We start from the raw sequence: 20,861 nt of genomic DNA, 5'->3' as shown, positions 1-20,861 counted from the left end.
GAAATTTAAAGCCGGTGTTGAGCCTCCTAAGGTAGTTCTTATTTCGGACTTGGGGGATCAAAGTAGATTCTATTTCCATGTTAAATTAGGTCTGACTTTGGACCACTACAACCTTTTTAATAACAATAATAATAATAATTCTATCATTATAACAATTATTTGTAATATAATAATATTATTGACTATAATTGTAGTTATAATTTATAATTAATAATATTATTATTTTAAAAATAGTTATTATAATTAAAGACTGATTATTATTATTATTATAATTATAAATATCATTACTTTTGTCACTATTGTTGTTATTGTTAAATTTTTCATCACAAACAATTAAGCCGCAGCTATATATTTTGAAAATTTAAACTGAAAGTGTTCCAATCATTGTAAACGCGAATTCAATTCAAGGTGATATAAAATAAACGTATATTATAATTATTTCTTATTATATAGGGTAATAGCATCCGTACCCAGCCCCTAACCAGTAGCCAGCTGGCCATATACTTCAACATAGGCTCAAAATATATATAGATATAATTCAACATGAAGTGGCTGGCTACTGGTTTGGGGCTTGGTACTGGTGCTTTTACCTTATACTGCTCGGAAAAAGTCATTACTGATTAAAATTTAAAAGTTCCAAAAATAATCTTAAATATTCAAAATAATAAAAAATATTCTGGAATAATCGAAAAAAATTACAATTTAAGTACTGTTACATACTACTTATTAAGAAATTTTAAATTAAAAAAAAACGTATGTCGGACTTAGCGATTCAAAATAGTACCTCATAGTAAATGGTAGGATCCTGAGGTTCAATGTCGGAGCTCAGGTGGCTTACAGTGCTCTAAATCGATTCTGTTTCGGACTAGAGTGATGAATGTAGCCTTTGAATTTCGATTCGGGAAGATAATTTATTAAAATGAATAATAAATTATTATAATTTTCATGCTACACAAATATATAAAAAATTTTTATATTTTATTTCATAGTGTATCCTGTTGGCAGTTCGTACAATTCACGTCATGTTGAGGTACGCGATTCATCTGTACGACACTCGATCATCGCCCCGTTCATCATCATCAGACAAACGTGGCCCATTGGCTTATTATACTGAATTAATATGTGAATTAACTGTTCTTGCTGTTGATTTTCTTCATCACGTTCACATGTTACTGTGGAGTAATATTTTATTAAGCATGGCGTCACTTGTAATATGCATGCAATTACGCTACTTATTCCATGAGATTCAACGTAGAATTACTAAACACAGAAATTACCTCGCTGTATTAAATCATATGGAGCAGAAGTAAGTATTTTTAATTGTTTTGTTAAGAACAGTAAAGTTAGAAAGAATTAGCGGACTGCTGGGTAGTGTTAAGAACTCGTACACGGAAGATCAGGGTGCGAAATTCGGCTAAGGCCAAAAAAAAATTGATTAAGGTAAAGGCCCTATACCCACTCAATACCATTTGTCATTCACTTTGACTGTTTAAGGAGTTTTTTTATAATTTCTATAAAAAAAAAATTACAGCTAAAAATATTATTATTGATAAATAATTATTTGTAAATCTAAATATATTAAAACATGATGTATCACATTATTTTATAAATTATAAATTTTAATTCATAATTTATAAGATTATAAATTTGAATTGAATGAGTGTTTTCACAATCGCGCTCAGCCAGGCATTTTTTACTTTAACGTTCATTCGTTAGATTAAATTTAGGTTACGTCAAATTTTTTAAGAATTGTTATAACTATATCTTATTATACATTTTTAAAATTCATGAAATTTTAAATTATCAAAGAATAAAGTAATATAATTTATAAATTATTTTCCAAATTAATAAACTTATCATGATTTAATTGATATTGTCTTTGAGCGACTATAGGGCCATGTGTGGATCGAGTAATGGTACATTGCAACTTTTAGTAAGCGACTATGGGTACACTCAAGGACCTTATTTAAAAAATTAATAATAATTAATTATCAGCATTATTCTTCAAACTTAAATTTTATTCTAAACCTTAAAACTATAAAAAAATAACTTCAATAAAAAAAATATGGTTTTTCATTTTATAGTATAGGATATAGGGGCTTTTACCTTATATTAAAAATGAAATGCTATAGATAATTCAGTACCCAGACAGAGATATTATATAGTAATTGACACGAAATTGAATACATTCATGCAAAAAATAAAATTATGGGGCAAGTGTGGGTATTACTGCAGTTTTGTTGTAGGTCTTAATTCAAAAACAATTTAATGAAGTTTATTCCAAAATATCGATAATTTTTTTTTTATACCTAATTTGTACTTACTATTAACTTAAAAAAAAACAAATCAACAATGAGATAAACTGATATTTTTTTTAAATACTAAGCATTTTAAAGACAAGCTTATGCGTATGTATTATTGCGGGGCCTAAATAATTGCATATATTTTAAAGTTTTTAATGCAAATTTATAAACACCACATTGATTTTTATTGGTTAGGCTTAGCTCTTTATTTATGGCCATTATGTAGAGTTAGAATTAATTTTTATCCAAAAGAGATCAACAATTTCAATAAAAATCAGAATAATTTTGCTGAGAATAAAAAAAAGTCTGAAGACAAAAAAAGAAACAGCAATATAGTTTTGAGACTTCATCGATGGTGTTGCTATTGCTTATACTTGACTTATATTAACATAGCCCTGATTAAAAATACTCATTGAAAAGGATTGAAAAAGATGAGAATTGAATACTTTCTATACCACCAGATTTTCATCTGGGCTTAAAATTAATACTTTTCAATTCTATTGAATTCTATAATAATATGAGAATTTCTAAACTTCCAAAGAATTGAAAAAGATTCAAATGAATTAATATTTTTGATTCTCTCTGAATCCTTCTCAATACCAAAATAATTCCATATTGGAAGGTATTGAAATGATGAAAGATTGAATTCCTTTCAATATTTTTGAATTCCATTTTAAGAATTATAACCCAGGTAGCAAAATGACGTCTTAATGAGTTCTGAATGAGTTCCTGTTTATGATTTGCACGTCTCATCAACATCTTAAAGAAGTCTTTAAGAAGTTTTCAAGATGTCGAATGAGCCACCTAGCAAACTCAGTAAGACGACTTTAAAAAGAGTTCTCAAAGAGTTCTTTTTTCAGACTTCGTAAATAAGACTTCATTATGAATTTACCATGACGTCTTTAAGGAGCTCTTAGTTTTGACTTCATAAAGAAGTTTAAAAAAGAATACATTTAAACATCAAAAACACACACACACACACACACACACACACACACACACACACACACACACACACACACACACACACACACACACACACACACACACACACACACACACACACACACACACACACACACACACACACACACACACACACACACACACACACACACACACACACACACACACACACACACACGCACACACACACACACACGCACACACACACACACACACGCACGCACACACACACACACACACACACACACACACACACACACACACACACACACACACACACACACACACACACACACACACACACACACACACACACACACACACACACACACACACACACACACACACACACACACACACACACACACACACACACACACACACACACACACACACACACACACACACACACGACAGTCGGACATCATTCTGATAATAGTCAGAATAGCTTCCTACACTGTGGAAATTTTCCATTAATTTTTACTTTTCATGCGCATCACTTTTTACTATAGTGCATATTACTGGTGAACTTTATTTACTCACTACTATGTTTTACAATGACACATTGTAATTTTAATGATAGCCCGGAGAGGAAAGTACGACGGGCCCAGGCTTGGCCCAAGCTTGTAAGCCAGCCTTGGGAGAACTCTGGAATGATAACATGGGGCCAGACTTGGTTGCCAGAACTTGCTCATGCATCGAGGAAACGGATAAATTTAATTTAAAAAAAAATTTATTATTATAAACCTCGTAGAATATTTGATCATTAACGTTTAAACTATCTAAAGAAGGTAAATGATGTGAAAAAAACTCGGTGAAAATTTTGCTGGGATTCAGGCACGAACTACCGTCCTTTTGATTGATGGGTCCGAAAGATAGCTACTGGACGAACCTACTAATGTTGAACTGATACATTAATATGATCTACTTATTAAACCAAACAAGGTATAGCCAAACTTGGGTAATCTTACCTTGGTCCAAGTCTGGGTTGCCATTGGACGGCCAAGGCTAGGTTACCCAGGCTTGCCCCAAAAGCGAAATAAATTAGGGAGACAATTTAAAAAATAAAAAGTTTCTCTGTAAAATAGTATATTACACACCTGGGGAAGTAAAGTTAGAAATGTCTCAGATCACATGTAATTATTGGCAGAGCCAAAGCCGAGGTCAACAAGTATGTGATCTGAGTCTTTCTTACTTTACTTCCCTAGATGTGTAATATACTATTCTCGCCTCCGGGCGGAAAGCATCAACTTTCGTCCCGCTGTGCAAAACGAAATTGCCGCATTTGTTTTGCACAGCGGGACGAAAGTTGACGTTTTCCGCCCGGAGGTGAGAAAAAAAATTCACAGCTAAAGTAAGACCTAGTACCCGATCAGGGAACTAGTACTCGATCACTCCATGTATATCTATATTTATGTATTTATTTATTTATTCATTTAGTAAAATTTAGTAAATATTGATATACAAATACATGAGTGATCAGGTACTAGTTCCCTGATCGGATGCTAGGTCTTTTACCTTAGCTGAAAAATTTTTTTTTTTTACAGTGAGACTTTTTAGAAAATAAAATATGAAATGTTGGCACCAGTTTAAATGCTATTAGACTTTTAAATTATTTAGTTTAAATTTCTTAATTAATCATTATAAAATATTTTTTTTGTTTTCCAAAAATGAAAATAATTTTGAACAAAATGCTTATTTTATTACTTATAACAGTATCAAATTTATTTAGTTATTTTTTTTTTTAAATTATGATTCGCATTTAATTACTATAAATAAAGTTTTAATATAATATAACTGAAATAATAGTTAAAAATTAAGTATGCTATAAAAATAAGATTTCCAATAAATTTTTAAGTAAATGAAATTTAAAAACACTGATAATTCAAAAAGATTTTTTAATACAAGTATATTTAGATTTGTTACAGATTTAATTATATAATAGACATAAATAATAACTAACAAATACGTTTTTATAATTTTAATATTCATTTCACAAAATCCAGTTTAGTTATGCACTCAGGACAAAATACGCTACAATAGAAAAGCACGTGTCACAACTAACGCGCATACGTTTAATATGGGTAAATTTGAAAATTTAAAATGTACCATAGTAATTTCGAATCGGATACAACTGACTATAGTGTGATTCGTTTCACTTTACTGTGGGAATATTGTGAAATCAAATTAATTTCCAGAGTTAATTTTAATCTGTTATAAATTTTACTATGGTAAAGTAAAAATCACAGGTTACACTAATAATTTTGATTCTTTTTTATAGTAAAAAATTGTTTTTACATTTATTTGTGGACAAATTCGTTATAGTTCACCTATAACATGCGCCCATAGTAATTTTGAATAGAAAATTTTCACAGTGTAGGACCTCAAAACGTCGACATTCGATTTTCGAAGATTGGGGTAAAAATAATAACTTCCCGAATTTTTGAAAACTCACAATTTCCTTAAGCGGAAGTTAAAAATCTCGGTATCTTAACATTTACATTTTAACATTTGTATTTATTACGACACCAAAAAATATTTCTACTATCGGAATAGTAGCAACAAGATTTATAATATTTACAGTGTAAAAACTAAGTCCCTGATCCCTCTTTAAAACTTGTTTTCTAAATAATTATTTTCAATAATAATGAATTATAAATAATAATTAAACAAATTATTTAGTTATCCAATGGCTGTACCAGAAGAACTTGCCGAAAATTCTGACAACTGCGCAATATGCTGGGAAAAAATGGACTCAGCGCGAAAATTGCCCTGCAGTCATCTCTTCCACAACTCATGTTTGCAATCTTGGTTAGAACAAGACACCTCATGTCCAACATGCAGGCTCGTATTAAGTATGCAAGCTAATCGGCGTGATAATACAGCCGAATTAAGGACAGAGTCACCCGAATCACAAACATCCGTTGGCAGAAATGATAATCATTTCTTCCACTTTGATGGCTCGAGATACGTGTCTTGGTTGCCAAGTTTCTCTGTTGAAGTTACGCATAATCGTTTACGAGGTGACATTCTTACCTTGGCGCACAGTAATTCTCAGCTGGATGCTATGGCAAGACAAGTAAGTTTCGAGTTTCTAATTATTGAGCTTTCAATTATAGGATTTCATTGAAGTGTAAGTAATATACTAAAAACCACGGGAGTGCTGAAGGGTTAAATGAATTTTTTTTTCTGTACTAAGTTAACTCAAAAGAAGCCCAGAATCTGAACGTGTTAGTCTATTGTGAATATATATATATATATATATATATATATTAGGGTGGGCCAAAAAAATCGACTTTTTTTTTTTTTTTCATTTTATACTCTGAAAAATAGGTTGGGAGATACCTTAAAAAAATTCTCTCCAAGTATGAGGTCTTAATTTTAATAGAAAAGTCCTCCACCTCTCAGTTTTTTTATTTTTTCCTTATAATTAGAAGGAAAAATTCATATCTCGGTATTTACTATTTGGAAAAAATATTTTATCTTATCTATTTACAGGAAATTGAATTCTCTACGTAAAAGATTTCTTACAATTTTTTCGTAAACCTCACCATTCAAAAGTTATTAAAAGTTGAAGTTTGATTACTTTCAGGCAGATTTCTTTTTTCTTATGAATATTATAACTATAAAAAAATATTATTATGATACGCGCACCTCATGACTTCATAGAAAATTCACTGCTCTACAGAAATGGTCTCTTATGATTAGTCGATTCAATTAACCGTTTAAAAGATATTCATCGTCAAACTTCAATGCACACAAATTTTAACACTTTTTACGGGGATATTCGTTAAAAACTTGAGTTTCTGTCGTGAAAGTAACTACTACAAAAGTTCTCTGTTCGGAAATTTATTTGTAATTTATTATTTTTATAATATTTTCATAAATTTTATCTTTATTAGAAATCCCGATCGTGCTGTTAATTATTTTTATGGCGTTTGTTCAGAGTATATTTTAAAACTTTTTTCTACAAAATATACATAAAATTTTTTGTTCGAGGGGATTTTCGTTTTGAATCCCATCACTTCTTTTGTTTGACTTGTAAAACTAACGCTGCCTATGTTTCCTATTCTCACCTTACCTTTAGTATCTACCAGTTTTATATTGGATTTTCAGTGTTTCTAAAGGTTATCACCTTGCATACATGATATATTTCATTTTTTTAAGGTGTCTACCAACCTATTTTTCAAAGTATAAAAAAAAAAGTCGATTTTTTTGGCCCACCTTAATGTATATATATATATATATATTTACTCTAAAAGTGAATTAGTGAAAATCACTATTTGGTAGTGAATAGTCACTTATTGCTAGTGCAAAGTAAACCACTATTCGAATTAGTGATATATTTTTCACTAACAAATAGTGAATAGTCACTATTTTCATTATTTCAGATTTAAGAGAGTATATATATATATATATATATATACATATATATATATACATATATATATATATATATGAAAAAAAAAAACATTTTTGTTTTTAAGCTTAAGTTCGAGCTTAATCTGATAACACTAATCCGCCTCTGAAACGATTAAAGATTTAAACACTAAATAAATTGGTTTCTTCGATTTTTTTTAATAACGTTTTTTTTTTTTACAACTTAAATCAAATAAAATTAATACGCTGCTGCGTAAGATTAATGTTTATACTTTATATTAAATGTAGAAAAAAAAAAAAAGTTGAGATATTTTGTAGTTTAAGTTGCCGAATAAAACCGTAAAAATGATGATCTCCCTGATTAAACAAAACGATTTGTGACGATTAAAAACGATTAAAAATTTAGTCACCATTAATCATCTTTAATCGACATAATCGTCATGGTTTTTCACAGTTAATCGTCTCTAACCGTCAAAAGACGATTTATTATTTTACAATTAAAAACGATTAATGATTAAAATTTCAAATCGTCCTAAATCGTTTTTAATATTCATGCGGAACCAGAAACTGCAATATTATTTTACGGTTAAAGAGGGTAAAAAACGATTAAATTTTTAATAGTTTTAAATTTAATCGTTGTAATCTTGTAATCATTAATTGACGAGTCGTAACGATTCAAAACGATCAAAACAGTTTTAATCGTCACAAATCGATTTGTTTAATCAGGGCTGGCTTATAAAAAATGAAATATTTTGAAATTTCTTGTATTATTTATCCAATGTTTATTAATCATTCGATTTAATTCAGGTTTTACAACGTACATTACATAGTGATATTGGTTTGAGTATCCCATAGAGGAAAGTATGACGTACTCAGACTTGCCCCAACTATGTAGAACTGTAGGCCACACTTGTAAGTCAGCCTTGGTAGAAGTCTGGAATGATTACACTGGCCCATGCTTGCTTGCCATACCTGACCCATGCATCGACCAAACAAATAAATTTAATTAAGAAAAAAAAAATTTATTATTATTAACCTAACAGAGTTCGTGATCATTAACGTTTAAACTATTTAAGTGAGGTAAATGACGTGAAAAAAACTCGGTGAAAATTCTACTGGGCTCTGGGCGCGAACTGCCGTCCTTCTAATCGCTAGATTTGAACGATAGCTACTGGATGAACCTCCTAATGTCGAACTGATACTATTATATGATCTACTTATTGCACGCCTCACAACGCGAAGCGTTTGAGGTAGTGCATTACTCTCAACATGTCAATGTCAAGTAATTTTGCAGACTTCAATTGCCTCTGTTGCATTTATTTTGTATTTGCAAGATAATACAAGTACACTATTAACAAAAAAGCTCTTATCATCATATTCGATGTGTTTAAAACACATATATTTTGTTTCATATTAAAAAAAATCTGATTTAAAAAAATTGTTCGTGAACGTCCGGATGTCTGTACATGTGGATGTGCCACGATTACGCCCGAAAACTTTAACTTATCAGGACCATTCCTTTTTTATTAGCTTCAGAATCACACTGGATTATTTGCTATTTGAAATGACGGTTTGATTCAGTGTCGTTTAATTATAATTAATGAAAAATATTGAAGAATACTGATCAATATAGGTATATTTCTATGGTTATATGATGTTCATTCTTTGGCCGCGTTGGAGCACTGTTAGCCAGGCTGATAATTATGTAAACGCATGCGCTGTATATTTCTCATTTGACGCCAATATTGTGAAAGATTGAATCCTAAAATTCAAATAACTAAAAGTAATAATAAAAAAAATCGGTCTATCAATTAAGCTTCTTCGAGCTCGAAAATACTTTTGTATGCCTTTGTTTTCGAAAAAGAAAAACGTTTTTTACCATTTTTTTACCAACGATGTCTCTCAAACGAATTAACCTATTGAGACGGTTAAGGTGGCAATCGACGCGTTTTATTGAGTTCTAGAGCTGACCAGATTTTGAAATTGATTTATCGAGTTGTTTTTGAGAAATTTCAAAAAAACTAAAAAAAATTTTTGTTTTTAATTCTTACGACAACCGTTTCTCTTGAACGAATTGTATCGATTTTTATGGTTGAGGAGGCATTCGACGCGGCTTATAAAGCTTTAGAGCCTAGTTGATTTTGAAATCAATCCATTGAGCACATTAGAAGTTATCCAAAAAAAAACATTTTTGAAAAAATTTTATTTTTTGAATATCTTCGAACGCACCCTACCAATCAATTTTAATTTCCGACAGCTCTTAGATATTGACAAACCACGTCGAATGAAACCCCGATGATCAAAATCGGTTCATCCGTTCAAAAGATACAGATATTTACATACGTACGAACGTACATACATACATACATACACTTGGAAATCATCTTGAAATTAGTCAGAATAACATCCTAGAATCTCCAAATGTCAAGATCTGATAGAAATTCGATTTTTGAAAATCGGACCGAAACCAATAACTTCCCGAATTTTTGAAAATTTTAAATTTTCTTAGCGGGAAATTAAAAAAAATAATAAAATTAATAGCTTTTATTTTTTTATTTATTTAATTTTAATTCTTTCAGCAGAATATTCAAATAATAAGTTATTTTGTATTGTTGAATAAGCGTTATAAGGCGTGCACTTTTGGATTTTCCAAACTTTTTTATTTTACTACAACTACTCAGTTTTATGAAATATAAAGAGCTATTTAATTAATATTTTTGATTAAGAAAACAAGAATTATAATTTCATATTATTTTTATTATAATTACATAACTTTTAAAAATAAAATTTATTAAATTCAATTGATTATTTATCAAGAACCCAGTTGAATTATCTTGCTCTACTACCATTATTAAAAATAACATTCATTATAAAAATTTGAGTTACTTCTTAATTAAGTTAATTTTTTTAAGTAAAATTATAAAATTATGGTTGTTGATTGCAAATAGTAACGAACTAAAATATATTTTAATTATTAGTTGTAAATAATCTTAATCGGAACGTTAAAATATTTATTTTAATTTTATATAAGCGTTTAATATTAATATGACCAAAGTATTACTTTAGAGATCGTAACAAGTGGTGATAAGATCGAATAATTAATGGATATCAAAGAAATAATACAAGAAATCAAAAAAATTTTTATTTCCTACAAAATTATCAACTTAACGATTTTATTGGCCAACACAAACTGCAAAACACTGAAATTTTTTTGAAATTTGCATTTTTTTCTAATTTTAATAAAACGTATGAACATTTTTTTACATAATACATATTATTGGCATGGGTAAAATTTCTTTTAGTCCCGCAAAAGAAGTATAACTTTTCTAACGCGCGTACATACGTACACAGACCTACTTTCTTTTTCTTTTTGTCAGGTGATGCACTTGTTTCCTCATTACCCGCGGAATGTTGTGCTGGAAGATCTCAGAATTACTAGATCTGTTGAGTTAACTGTAGAGAATATCTTAGACGGTAGAGTAACGCTACCGCACCATGTTATTGGGGAAATTGAAGCTGAAACTTCAACTCAAACTCAATCCAGTAATAATCACACTTTACCTAGTGTAGTTACTTCGAAGACGTGGGATCCTAAGTTTGACATACCTGTTGTTGATAGGTAAGTTAATTAGTTTATCTCATTTTTATTACTATTATTATTTTAATTCAGCCAATTAATTGTTTGTTTCCGAATAAAAAAATATAAAAATTTTCTGGAAAATTTTAAATTTTTCGCAAGTAAAACATAGTGGCCACATTTCTGGAATACCTGGAAATGTCAGGGAATTATAAAGTAGCAAATTAAGAATCAGGAAATTTCGTCACAAAGCTGGAAAAAATTTTATTTTCTTTTTTTTTTTTTTTTTTTTTTTTTTTTTTTTTTTTTTTTTTTTTTTTTTTTGACTGAAAAAATCCGATAAATTTTTTTTCCTGTTAAATCTATTCAAAAAGTGGCGCGGCGCAAATGCAAAGTCTTAGTAGAAACCAATCGTCAGGAGCTTCAAGCTGTTAATATGCATATTGACAAATTAAAAAACTAAAAACATTTAAAGTATACATAAGTCTTGAATTCATAAGTTTCACTATATTTATTATTGGCGTACTTGATTAATATTTTATCAATAGTCTATAAAACGTTCTTATTCATTCTAGTGAAAATGAAAAGTTTATTCGTATTTTATTATAAAGTAAGTTATATGAATACATAGATTTCAAATAATTTCTTTCTCCCGCGATATCTCTTAGACCAATGACCCGATTTTGATGGTTAAGGTGGCAATCGGCGCGTTCTCATAAATTCTGAAGCTGATCAGATTTGGGAATTGTTTAGTTCAGTTGTTTCAAAGATATTCACAAAAAACCGTTTTTCACCGTTTCTTTCTTCCGCGATAACTCTCGAACGAATTATCCGATTGAGATGACTAAAGCAGCAATCGACGCGTTTCGTTCATTTCTAGAGCTGATTAGATTTTGACGTCGATCGTATAAGTTATTTCTAAGAAATCAATAAAAAACTAAAAAAAAAAAATTTTTTTTTTTAATTCGCCAATATTTTTGATTCTACTTGATCAAATGATCTGAAATTTTCAGAAAAGTTGATGGCCAACAAGCACTTTCGATTGCCGCCTTAACCATCTAAATCGGTTCATTAGTTAAAAAGTTATGAAAAGTTTACATACACACAGGCTCAGGTAACAATCAGAATGGCTAGGATTGAGTAACCATACTGGGCCCAAGCATGGGCTAATATGGGCGTGCCAAAACTAGGTTCCCCAGTGCTGGGCCAAGGAAGGCCTCTTCGTTTAACTCTGGCAGCTCCTGCATGGGTGAACAGGTTTGGCTTTTTGAGGTTGCGTTTAAAGCGGCTCGTTAATTTCAACAACTTTTGAAAAATTGAGCATAATCAGTACGGTACGTTCGAAGATATTTCAAAAATCAAATTTTTTCCCAACTGTTTTTTTTTTCGATAACTTGCAATGTACTCGATAGATTAATTCCAAAATCGAATCAGCTCTAAAACTTCATAAGCCGCGTCGAATACCACCTCAACCATCAAAATTGGTTCTTTTGTTCAAGATAAATTTTTGACGAAAGAATTGCAAAAAAGTGTTTTTTTCTAATAAAATCTAAATTTTTGAACTAATTGATAGTGTTTTCTTGAACGTTAATGATTAATAAACTGCGTCGAAAGCTACCTTAAACGTCAAAATCGATTCATTATTTCAAAAGATATTAATGATTAAAAATACGAAAAAGAACGATTTACTTCATCATTTGTTAGTTGTTATTGTCTATTACGTGAATTTTCGCAATAGAATGTGCGACATTACTATTGTTGAGCTTGAAGCCTCAAAAGTGTATTGACTGTAATGTTTTCGAGCTCCTTGTTTTGTGAAGCTATTTCTTCAGTATCATGTTAGCTAATAGGACACATGTCTAGAGATACGTCCCTTAAACCTAAGAATTTCCGTAATTTTTATTTTATAGATCTTTGCATTTCGAAAGATTCTAAAAGCAAATGGCAAAAAAAATTTTTTGTGCGCCCTTTTAACATGGATCCCTACTAATCTGTGGCAATGCGCCCTATTACCTTTTGGCGCGCGATATAATTTAAATTACGACTCGATTATACATGATATACACTAGAGTACATGAATTTATTTTGTTTATTAATTTTTTTAGAATTCCCTCAAATAAAAAAGATATAGTTGAAATAGTGGAGAAGTAAATATTTATTTATAATCTTTAATATCTGGAAAAAATAAATATAATAACAAAAAATTTAATTTATAGCCAAATCGAAGAACAATCAACTGTCGGTGGAAGATTTTCAAAGTGTTCAAATGAACGAGAAAGAATATTACAACGTCGTAAAGAGCACATGTTGCTAACAGCAAGACGAAAGTATCTCGAGAAACATCGAAAATCGGAAATTGAGTCAACGTCATCTGGAAGTTGTACTGAAAATATAATTGAATGTGCATCTTAAAAATAACCCGCACATCATTGTCATTATTTTAAATTGAATTTTTTTTTAATTGATATTTCTTTTCTTTTCTTTTTTTTAATATTGAATAAAAAAATAATAACCCTGGCGGATCCGAATTACGGCAATTTACTGCATTTAGCCGTAATTTACCGTAATATTCGGTACTTTACAGTATTCTACAGCGAATAACAGTAAAATACAACCATTTCCGGTATTTTTATCGTAAGAACCGTATGCATTTTTATTTTTACAATTTTTTCGTGTAACCACCAAGATTGCCGCACTTTCACGGTAAATTACCGCTCTTTTACTGCAAATTTACGGTAAAAATATCATACTTTTGTCGTAGAATATCGTAATTAACGGTGAGATAAGGTGTTTGGCGATCAATTTCGGCATTTTGCGATAATATGCGGTATTTAATGGCAAAAGTACGGTATATAACAGAAAAAGGGCGGTATTTTTACCGCAAATTTGCAAGAAAAGATCAGCAATTTACCGTTAAATTGCGACCCCTATGGTACTTTACCGGAAAGTGACGTATTGCACATTAGAACTTAAAAAACATACTGTGCTTGTGATAAAAATACCGTAAATTACCTTTAGTAATAGAAATTGCCGAAAAATACTGTAAACTACTGCGAATTTCCAGTAGAAATACTGTAGTCTATGGTAAATTACCGTAATTCGGATCCGTCAGAAAGAAACAAAATCAAGTTTGTAAAGTTGTAAAGTGTATTGTACACTGAAAAAATTTATAAAATGATATTTATGACGATATATATTCATATGATGTTGATGATATATATATATTTTTGTCAATAAAGTAAGGGAGAAAAAAAAATGAATGGAAAACCGAGAATTTTTATAAATCTATCGAGCGTATCGGGATTTGAATAAAAATAAAATCATAAATAATGATGATGAAACGATCTTAGTTAATTGTTGACGTAAATTAACTAGAGATTAACGCCCTGATTAAGAAAAATAATTTGCTCCATGTTAAGTGTATATCTATATATTAGTCGATTCAAACTGTTTTAAATTATTTCTAATTGCTTTGAATTATTCCCAATCATTTTTTTAATCAGGACGTCTGATCATTTGCGGCATCAACTTAAATGTCGATTTAACTGGCTAAAATAATAAATAAAAGCATACATATAGAAATTTAAATAATAAACAAAGAACGGCTGTGTTTTTATGGAAGATTAAACTTAAAAAAAATAATCCGTACATCAAAATAACAAATTACCAACATGATATTTAAAAAGTTATTAATTTAATAAATTAAATATGTAAATAAGAAAAGATTTTAAAATTCAGCCTTGCATTGAATCTGCACTGATAATTATCACCATATTTTATTTTTTTTTATAGTCCCAAAAAAATTAAAAGTTAAATTACAATGTCGAGCTTGTATTTACTGAAAGAAAAAGAAAATAAAATAAAATGTTTATAATTTAAAAAAGTAAGTAAATGTTAAAGTTATCAGCAGCTCAAATAAATCCGACCACTAGAACAGATTAAAGACTAGTCTTTAAATTCAATAATATTAACTATTTATTCAAATGTTTATGATACTTAATTACTGATTATTTATTTTATAGATTATTTTTTATAATAAATATAACAAATATAAAATCCACTATATTCAATTTATTTTAATGTTTTTAAACATTTAGATGATTAAATGCCTTTATAATCATAATCAAATTTTGTTCTAACGCCTGAATAATTATTTACACAAGTCTGCTCTAAAATGTTATTTATGTTTTTTTTTTTTTTTATTAATTCAAGTGTTCAAAAATTTTAAATTTATTCATACGTACCACAATATACTCTTTATTAAAGACTTAAATTATTCATAAAAAGTAAATAATTATTAAATATGTTAAACTTTATTATTTAAAGATAAATGATTTTAATGAAAATAACATAATCGATATGATTGAATATTTATATCGATGACTCTAATGAACATTTATTAAATGCGAAACAAGTCATAAATTTCTCGAGTTATAATCCATAGTTTTATTTTTAAACCGATAACGATATTTCAGAGCAGTCTTTTCAAAATGTTCTCATACTTTAAACTAAAATTATTCCTATGAATAATACACACTATCATTCAAAATTAAAAACATTTAAACAAACGCCAATAAGTTTTTAAATTCAAAAATTGATTACAAACTATAAAAATTGTAAATTTATTTTAATATGAATCTACATAAACATTAATAAGTACTTTATTAAAACCCTAGTGGATCTGAATTACGGTAATTTACCGCATTTGCTGTAATTCACCGTAAAATACGGTATTTCTACAGCTAATTTATCGCAGTTTACGGTAACTTACCGCCCTCTTACAGGAATTCAACGGTAAAAATGCCGTACTTCTGTCGTAAAAAGTTTATCATAGAATACCGTATTTTACCGTAAATTACAATGTTTGAACGTAAAGTGCAGCATCTCACAGCAAAAGTACCGTGTTTTAACTGTAAATCGAGGTATTTTATCGTAAATTACGGTATTTCAGCATAAATTATTATATGTATATGTAAAAAGTGCGGCATTTTACCGTAATTTCGGGTATTTTGCGGTAAAATACCGACATTATTCCAAATGCAAAAAAATTACGACAAATTACGGTAATCACCGTAATTTATTGTAATTCATATTCGCCAGGGTAATTATTGTTTTTAAAAATTAGCCAGGCAGCTTGCAATCGCTAGAATTTATTACTCGGCAATAAATCTGTCAAACGGCTGTCATAATTATCCTCAAACTAATATTATTATTATTTATTTAAATCATTCATATAAAATTATCCTTTTTTATCATCTATGTGCCAATTTAATACAAAAGGCCTCAGTTGTATCCATCTAATTTATTTTATGAATATATTGTGATTATGATATTAATTATACAGCAACCAACAATTATGATTGTCATTACCCTTATTATCTTTCGTTAACTTTAATTAATTAAAATACATGGTCTTATTTTTTAATATAATTTAATTGTGTAAGTTTACGGTACAATATATATTTATTTTAGATGTACTATCATAAAAAACGATAATGTTAATTAAAATAAATAATTTAGTATTATTAATTATTTAAATATCGTAGTTTTAGTCAACGTTTTAGTCAAATTAATATGTTGGCTCAGGCAAACGAGACTTTTTATATTTCTTGACTATGATTATTAATTAGTTTTTTAATTTCATTAATTATTAAAAAATTCAATTTTGTAATTATGAAAGTTTGTATAATTGATAAATTATAATTTTTATATTTATTTCACTATTTAAATAATATATATGTTAAGCTTTGTAATAGGCAGTGTACTTTTAATCTAATTGATATGTAAATTATCGAATACTTAGCCATTGTTATAATTAATTGTAAATTATTAATTGCAATGTATAAAAAAAAAATAAGTTTGTAAAAGAGCTGATATTAAGTCTGAAAGATTTACGTGAGTTTTATGGTTTATATATTTAAAAATGAAAAAATTAAAAGAAAAATTGTGGAAGCTAGACAGACAATGAGTGAACAATAAATAAAACATAATGTATCTTATAAGTATTAAATACATTTGAAAATTATTCATCTTAAAATTATTTTATAAAATTTATTGATATGCTTATGCGACTTAATGCTGATCTATTATGAATTATAATAATTACTCTAGCGGAGTCAATTTACATCAAATTACCGTATTTTACCTTAGAATAGATAAATTACAGTCATTTATAGTAATTTACCGCAATTTGGGGCATTTTTGCCGTAACACGGTAAAATACCACGCTTCACGGTAAAGTGCAGTAAATCTGCGTGTTTACGGTGAAATACCGCAATGTTATCGCAAACTTGCGATAAAGTACCGCACTAACTGTGAAATGTCGTAACTTTACTAAAAAAATGCCACACTTTCACTGTAAAGTACCTCATTATTACAATAAATTTTTACGTAAAATGTCGTAATTTTCCGCAGAATGCCGTACTTTACCTAAAATACCGCAATTGACGCTAGAATATCGTATTTTACCGTAATTCTTTCGAATACCGTAAATAAAGATAATTTATTGTAATTCAGATCCGCCAGGGAATTAAATTTGTTGGGCTGTCATTACTTTCAAAAACTTATTATAATTAATTGATCGCAATTGCTTTTGTGATGAAATTAAATTGGTTGGAATTGCTGCATAAATTAATAAATTAACTACCATTTAAAATAATAGATTTGAAAATTATAAATAAACTTTACAGTTAAATTAATAAAAGTTTAATTTTTATTTCATTTTTTTCAATTTATCGGAAATTTTTCACTATAATTTAATTTCAATAGTATTAAAATTTCCAGTATTAAATTGATTAAATATTTTTTTTATACTAATAAATTTGTTGATCACAGAAAAATTTTACCTCACGTGTAATAGATTCGGTATTTGTTTACAAGTGGGGGCCACCCTATTTTATTATAGATTCTTCAATTAAATTTCGTAAAAGTTGAATTATTATTTTTTTTTTATTGAATTCATACCGATCACTTGAGTGAAAAATTTTTGATAAAATTAATTAAACATGTTTTGTTAAAAATCTTTGGAATGCATATGATTCTAGAGTATGAGCCTGTAGGGACGATTACTAATGATATTTATAATTTTTAAATCATGAAAGTTCTCGCACGAAAATTTTTTATCTCCAACACTGAAAATTGTAATTGTTCTAATATTTTAGAGGGCATGATTTCAATCCTTTTTCTCATTTGAAGAAATGGATGGAATCATTTATTTTTTACTCACACAATAAACAAAGATTTATAAATAATTTTTTTCAAAGACAAATCAATAGTTTTAAAAAATAAAATTTTCGATACTGAAGTTAGCCGACGTCTAATCATTTTTGGATTATTTTTTAAAACCATAGATTACAAAAAAATATATATTTAAGAATTGCACCAACAATTTTTTAAATTTTTTACCTATGCATATTTTAAGTTTTTTTTTTTTTTTTTTTTTTTTTATTTTATAATTAATTTGTTAAAAAAAAATCCGAAAATTTTTAATTGTCTGTTAACTCCCGAATCCTTATTTTTATTCTTCTAATGAATTTATAAAAGACGTTCAAAAATATTTTTGTTATTCTTTTTTTGTTATTTATGCAAGTCTTGTTAATAAGTTGAATTAATTAAAAAATTTTTTCTAGAAAACTTCATTTTAAACAAAAATTTAAAAAAAATTGAAGAATCTTCTGAATTTCGATTAAATTATTTTACTTCGTTTTGATAATATAATATTATCATTTTTATTTTTTTAGGTTTAAATGTATTAAATTATTATGAAAATGATGTTTTCGCAGTAATAGTTTTATTCATTATTTTTACTGTTGAAGAAAATTTTAATCAATAATAATAATAAAGAAAATTAAAAAATTAAATAAAAGTGAAATGGATTTAAAACTAAGTAACATAGTGGAAAGTAGTAAATAATTCATTAATAATTATTTTAATCATTTTTCGTAATGATAAAAGAAGAAAAAATGGAATGAACAAAATAATTTTTATTAGCATTATTATTGTTATATTAGATATTTATTATTTTTTATTAACGTTATTATTAAACAATTAATTTTATTTTATATATTTTGTCAGGATGCGTAGCGATTTATAGAATTCATAGACATGTAAGTGAACGGACTGTATAAAAAAATAATAAAAATGCTCTAATATTCAACTGAATATTATTTATCATTTGAAAAATAATAAGAAATATCTGTTATTATAATTATACTACATATTGATTGTATCTATTTGTAAATTGATTGTATTTTTTAACTTTCCGCTAAGAAAATCAAAGAATTTTCGAAAAGTCAACTTTCCTGTAAATTTTATCCTACCAAAAACAGATTCTCTGTATAACATCGCGCCAAGTACACGTTTAAAATTTTTTACAGATAAGAAAAAATTATTTTTTACAAAAAAAAATAAATCAAATCGAAAAAATACCAAGTACCTAGTATGATGCAAAATCATAACAAACATTTTCATAAAATTTCAAAAAAAAATTGTATAACAAAATTTCAATGTACTTAGTGTGCGTTACTACATGTACTCAAGCAAAATTAATTTCTAATAAAATCAAACATGTTTTTTTTTACTCTTTTGTAAACACACCAAGTACATTGAAATTTTGTTATACAATTTTTTTTTTAAATTTTATGAAAATGTTTGTTATGATTTTGCATCATACTAGGTACTTGGTATTTTCGATTTGATTTATTTTTTTTGTAAAAAATAATTTTTTCTTATCTGTAAAAAATTTTAAACGTGTACTTGGCGCGATGTTATACAGAGAATCTGTTTTTGGTAGAATTTGTTTTCTTTTTGTCGTGTTGATTGTGAATATTATCAGAAATCGGTTAATGAAGTTGTATATTTGAGCTCCAACTTAACTCCTCATTATATACCAACTCAATATAAACCGATCCGATTTATTTCAATTGCAATCGTTTGTTGGTCGTTTGTCGATCAATGTTGACCTATCAAAGTTGTTTGAGGGTTAATTGCTTAATTATGAAAAAGTAAATAAAAATTAACCTTTAATTTTTTTCATTGAACCCCTCTATTTCGATATTTTTTTTATTTTTTCATTTAAATTGCTAGGAAACCGTTTGTCGGTGATTGTTGGTGAAAACAAATAAAACAGTAATTTATTTATAACAAAAATGTAATTAAAAAACTAGAATTTCCATTAGTAGTCTTCAATAAATAATATTTTTTTTTTGTATAATGATATTTTGTTTTTGTATAATGATATTAAATCTTCCGTTAAAAAATTAACTTAAAAAATAATTATTTGTTTCCATTGATTAAAAACCTGATTTCCAAATTTCGCCAATAAGGTATTGACAGGTAGCGCCACAATGTTGTTAGATGTATGAAATTACGCTAAAAGCCACTTTAGATTAAAACTGACAGTAATTTAACAATTGAAATTATCAAAATGTGCTGCTTGAATTGGCCGACAATTTGATAGCAAAACTTGAAAATAAAATTAGCGGTTAATTTTTTTTTTAATTTAGAGGTTACTTTTTTTTACTAGAAAAAAACCCTAATAAAAATTCCCATGAAATTTTTGTCAAATGTCTGTCAAATTCGGACTTTTCCGTTTTTGACGATAATTCGTATACGACTTTTAAAATGAATTTGCATTC

General features: G+C 28.0%; 1 protein-coding gene across 3 annotated transcripts in view; it reads left to right on the top strand.

Annotated features, from left to right (window-relative positions):
- Positions 1-18,618, top strand: part of LOC103570380 (E3 ubiquitin-protein ligase AMFR) — a 116,837-nt gene extending 98,219 nt beyond the window's left edge. For 2 of the 3 annotated variants that reach the window (XM_053741189.1, XM_053741193.1), the window contains 5 exons: positions 990-1,306; positions 5,952-6,348; positions 11,027-11,268; positions 13,332-13,373; positions 13,443-18,618. In XM_053741189.1, coding sequence (XP_053597164.1) covers positions 990-1,306; positions 5,952-6,348; positions 11,027-11,268; positions 13,332-13,373; positions 13,443-13,638 — 1,194 coding nt within the window. In that variant the 3' untranslated portion in view covers positions 13,639-18,618. The remainder of the gene's footprint in view (positions 1-989; positions 1,307-5,951; positions 6,349-11,026; positions 11,269-13,331; positions 13,374-13,442) is intronic. The other variant, XM_053741197.1, reaches the window with a different exon arrangement.
- The last annotated feature ends 2,243 nt before the right edge of the window (positions 18,619-20,861 follow it).

This window comes from Microplitis demolitor, chromosome 1, assembly GCF_026212275.2.
Source record: "Microplitis demolitor isolate Queensland-Clemson2020A chromosome 1, iyMicDemo2.1a, whole genome shotgun sequence".
NCBI lineage: Eukaryota > Metazoa > Arthropoda > Insecta > Hymenoptera > Braconidae > Microplitis > Microplitis demolitor.
This window is presented reverse-complemented; position numbering and strand designations above follow the sequence as displayed.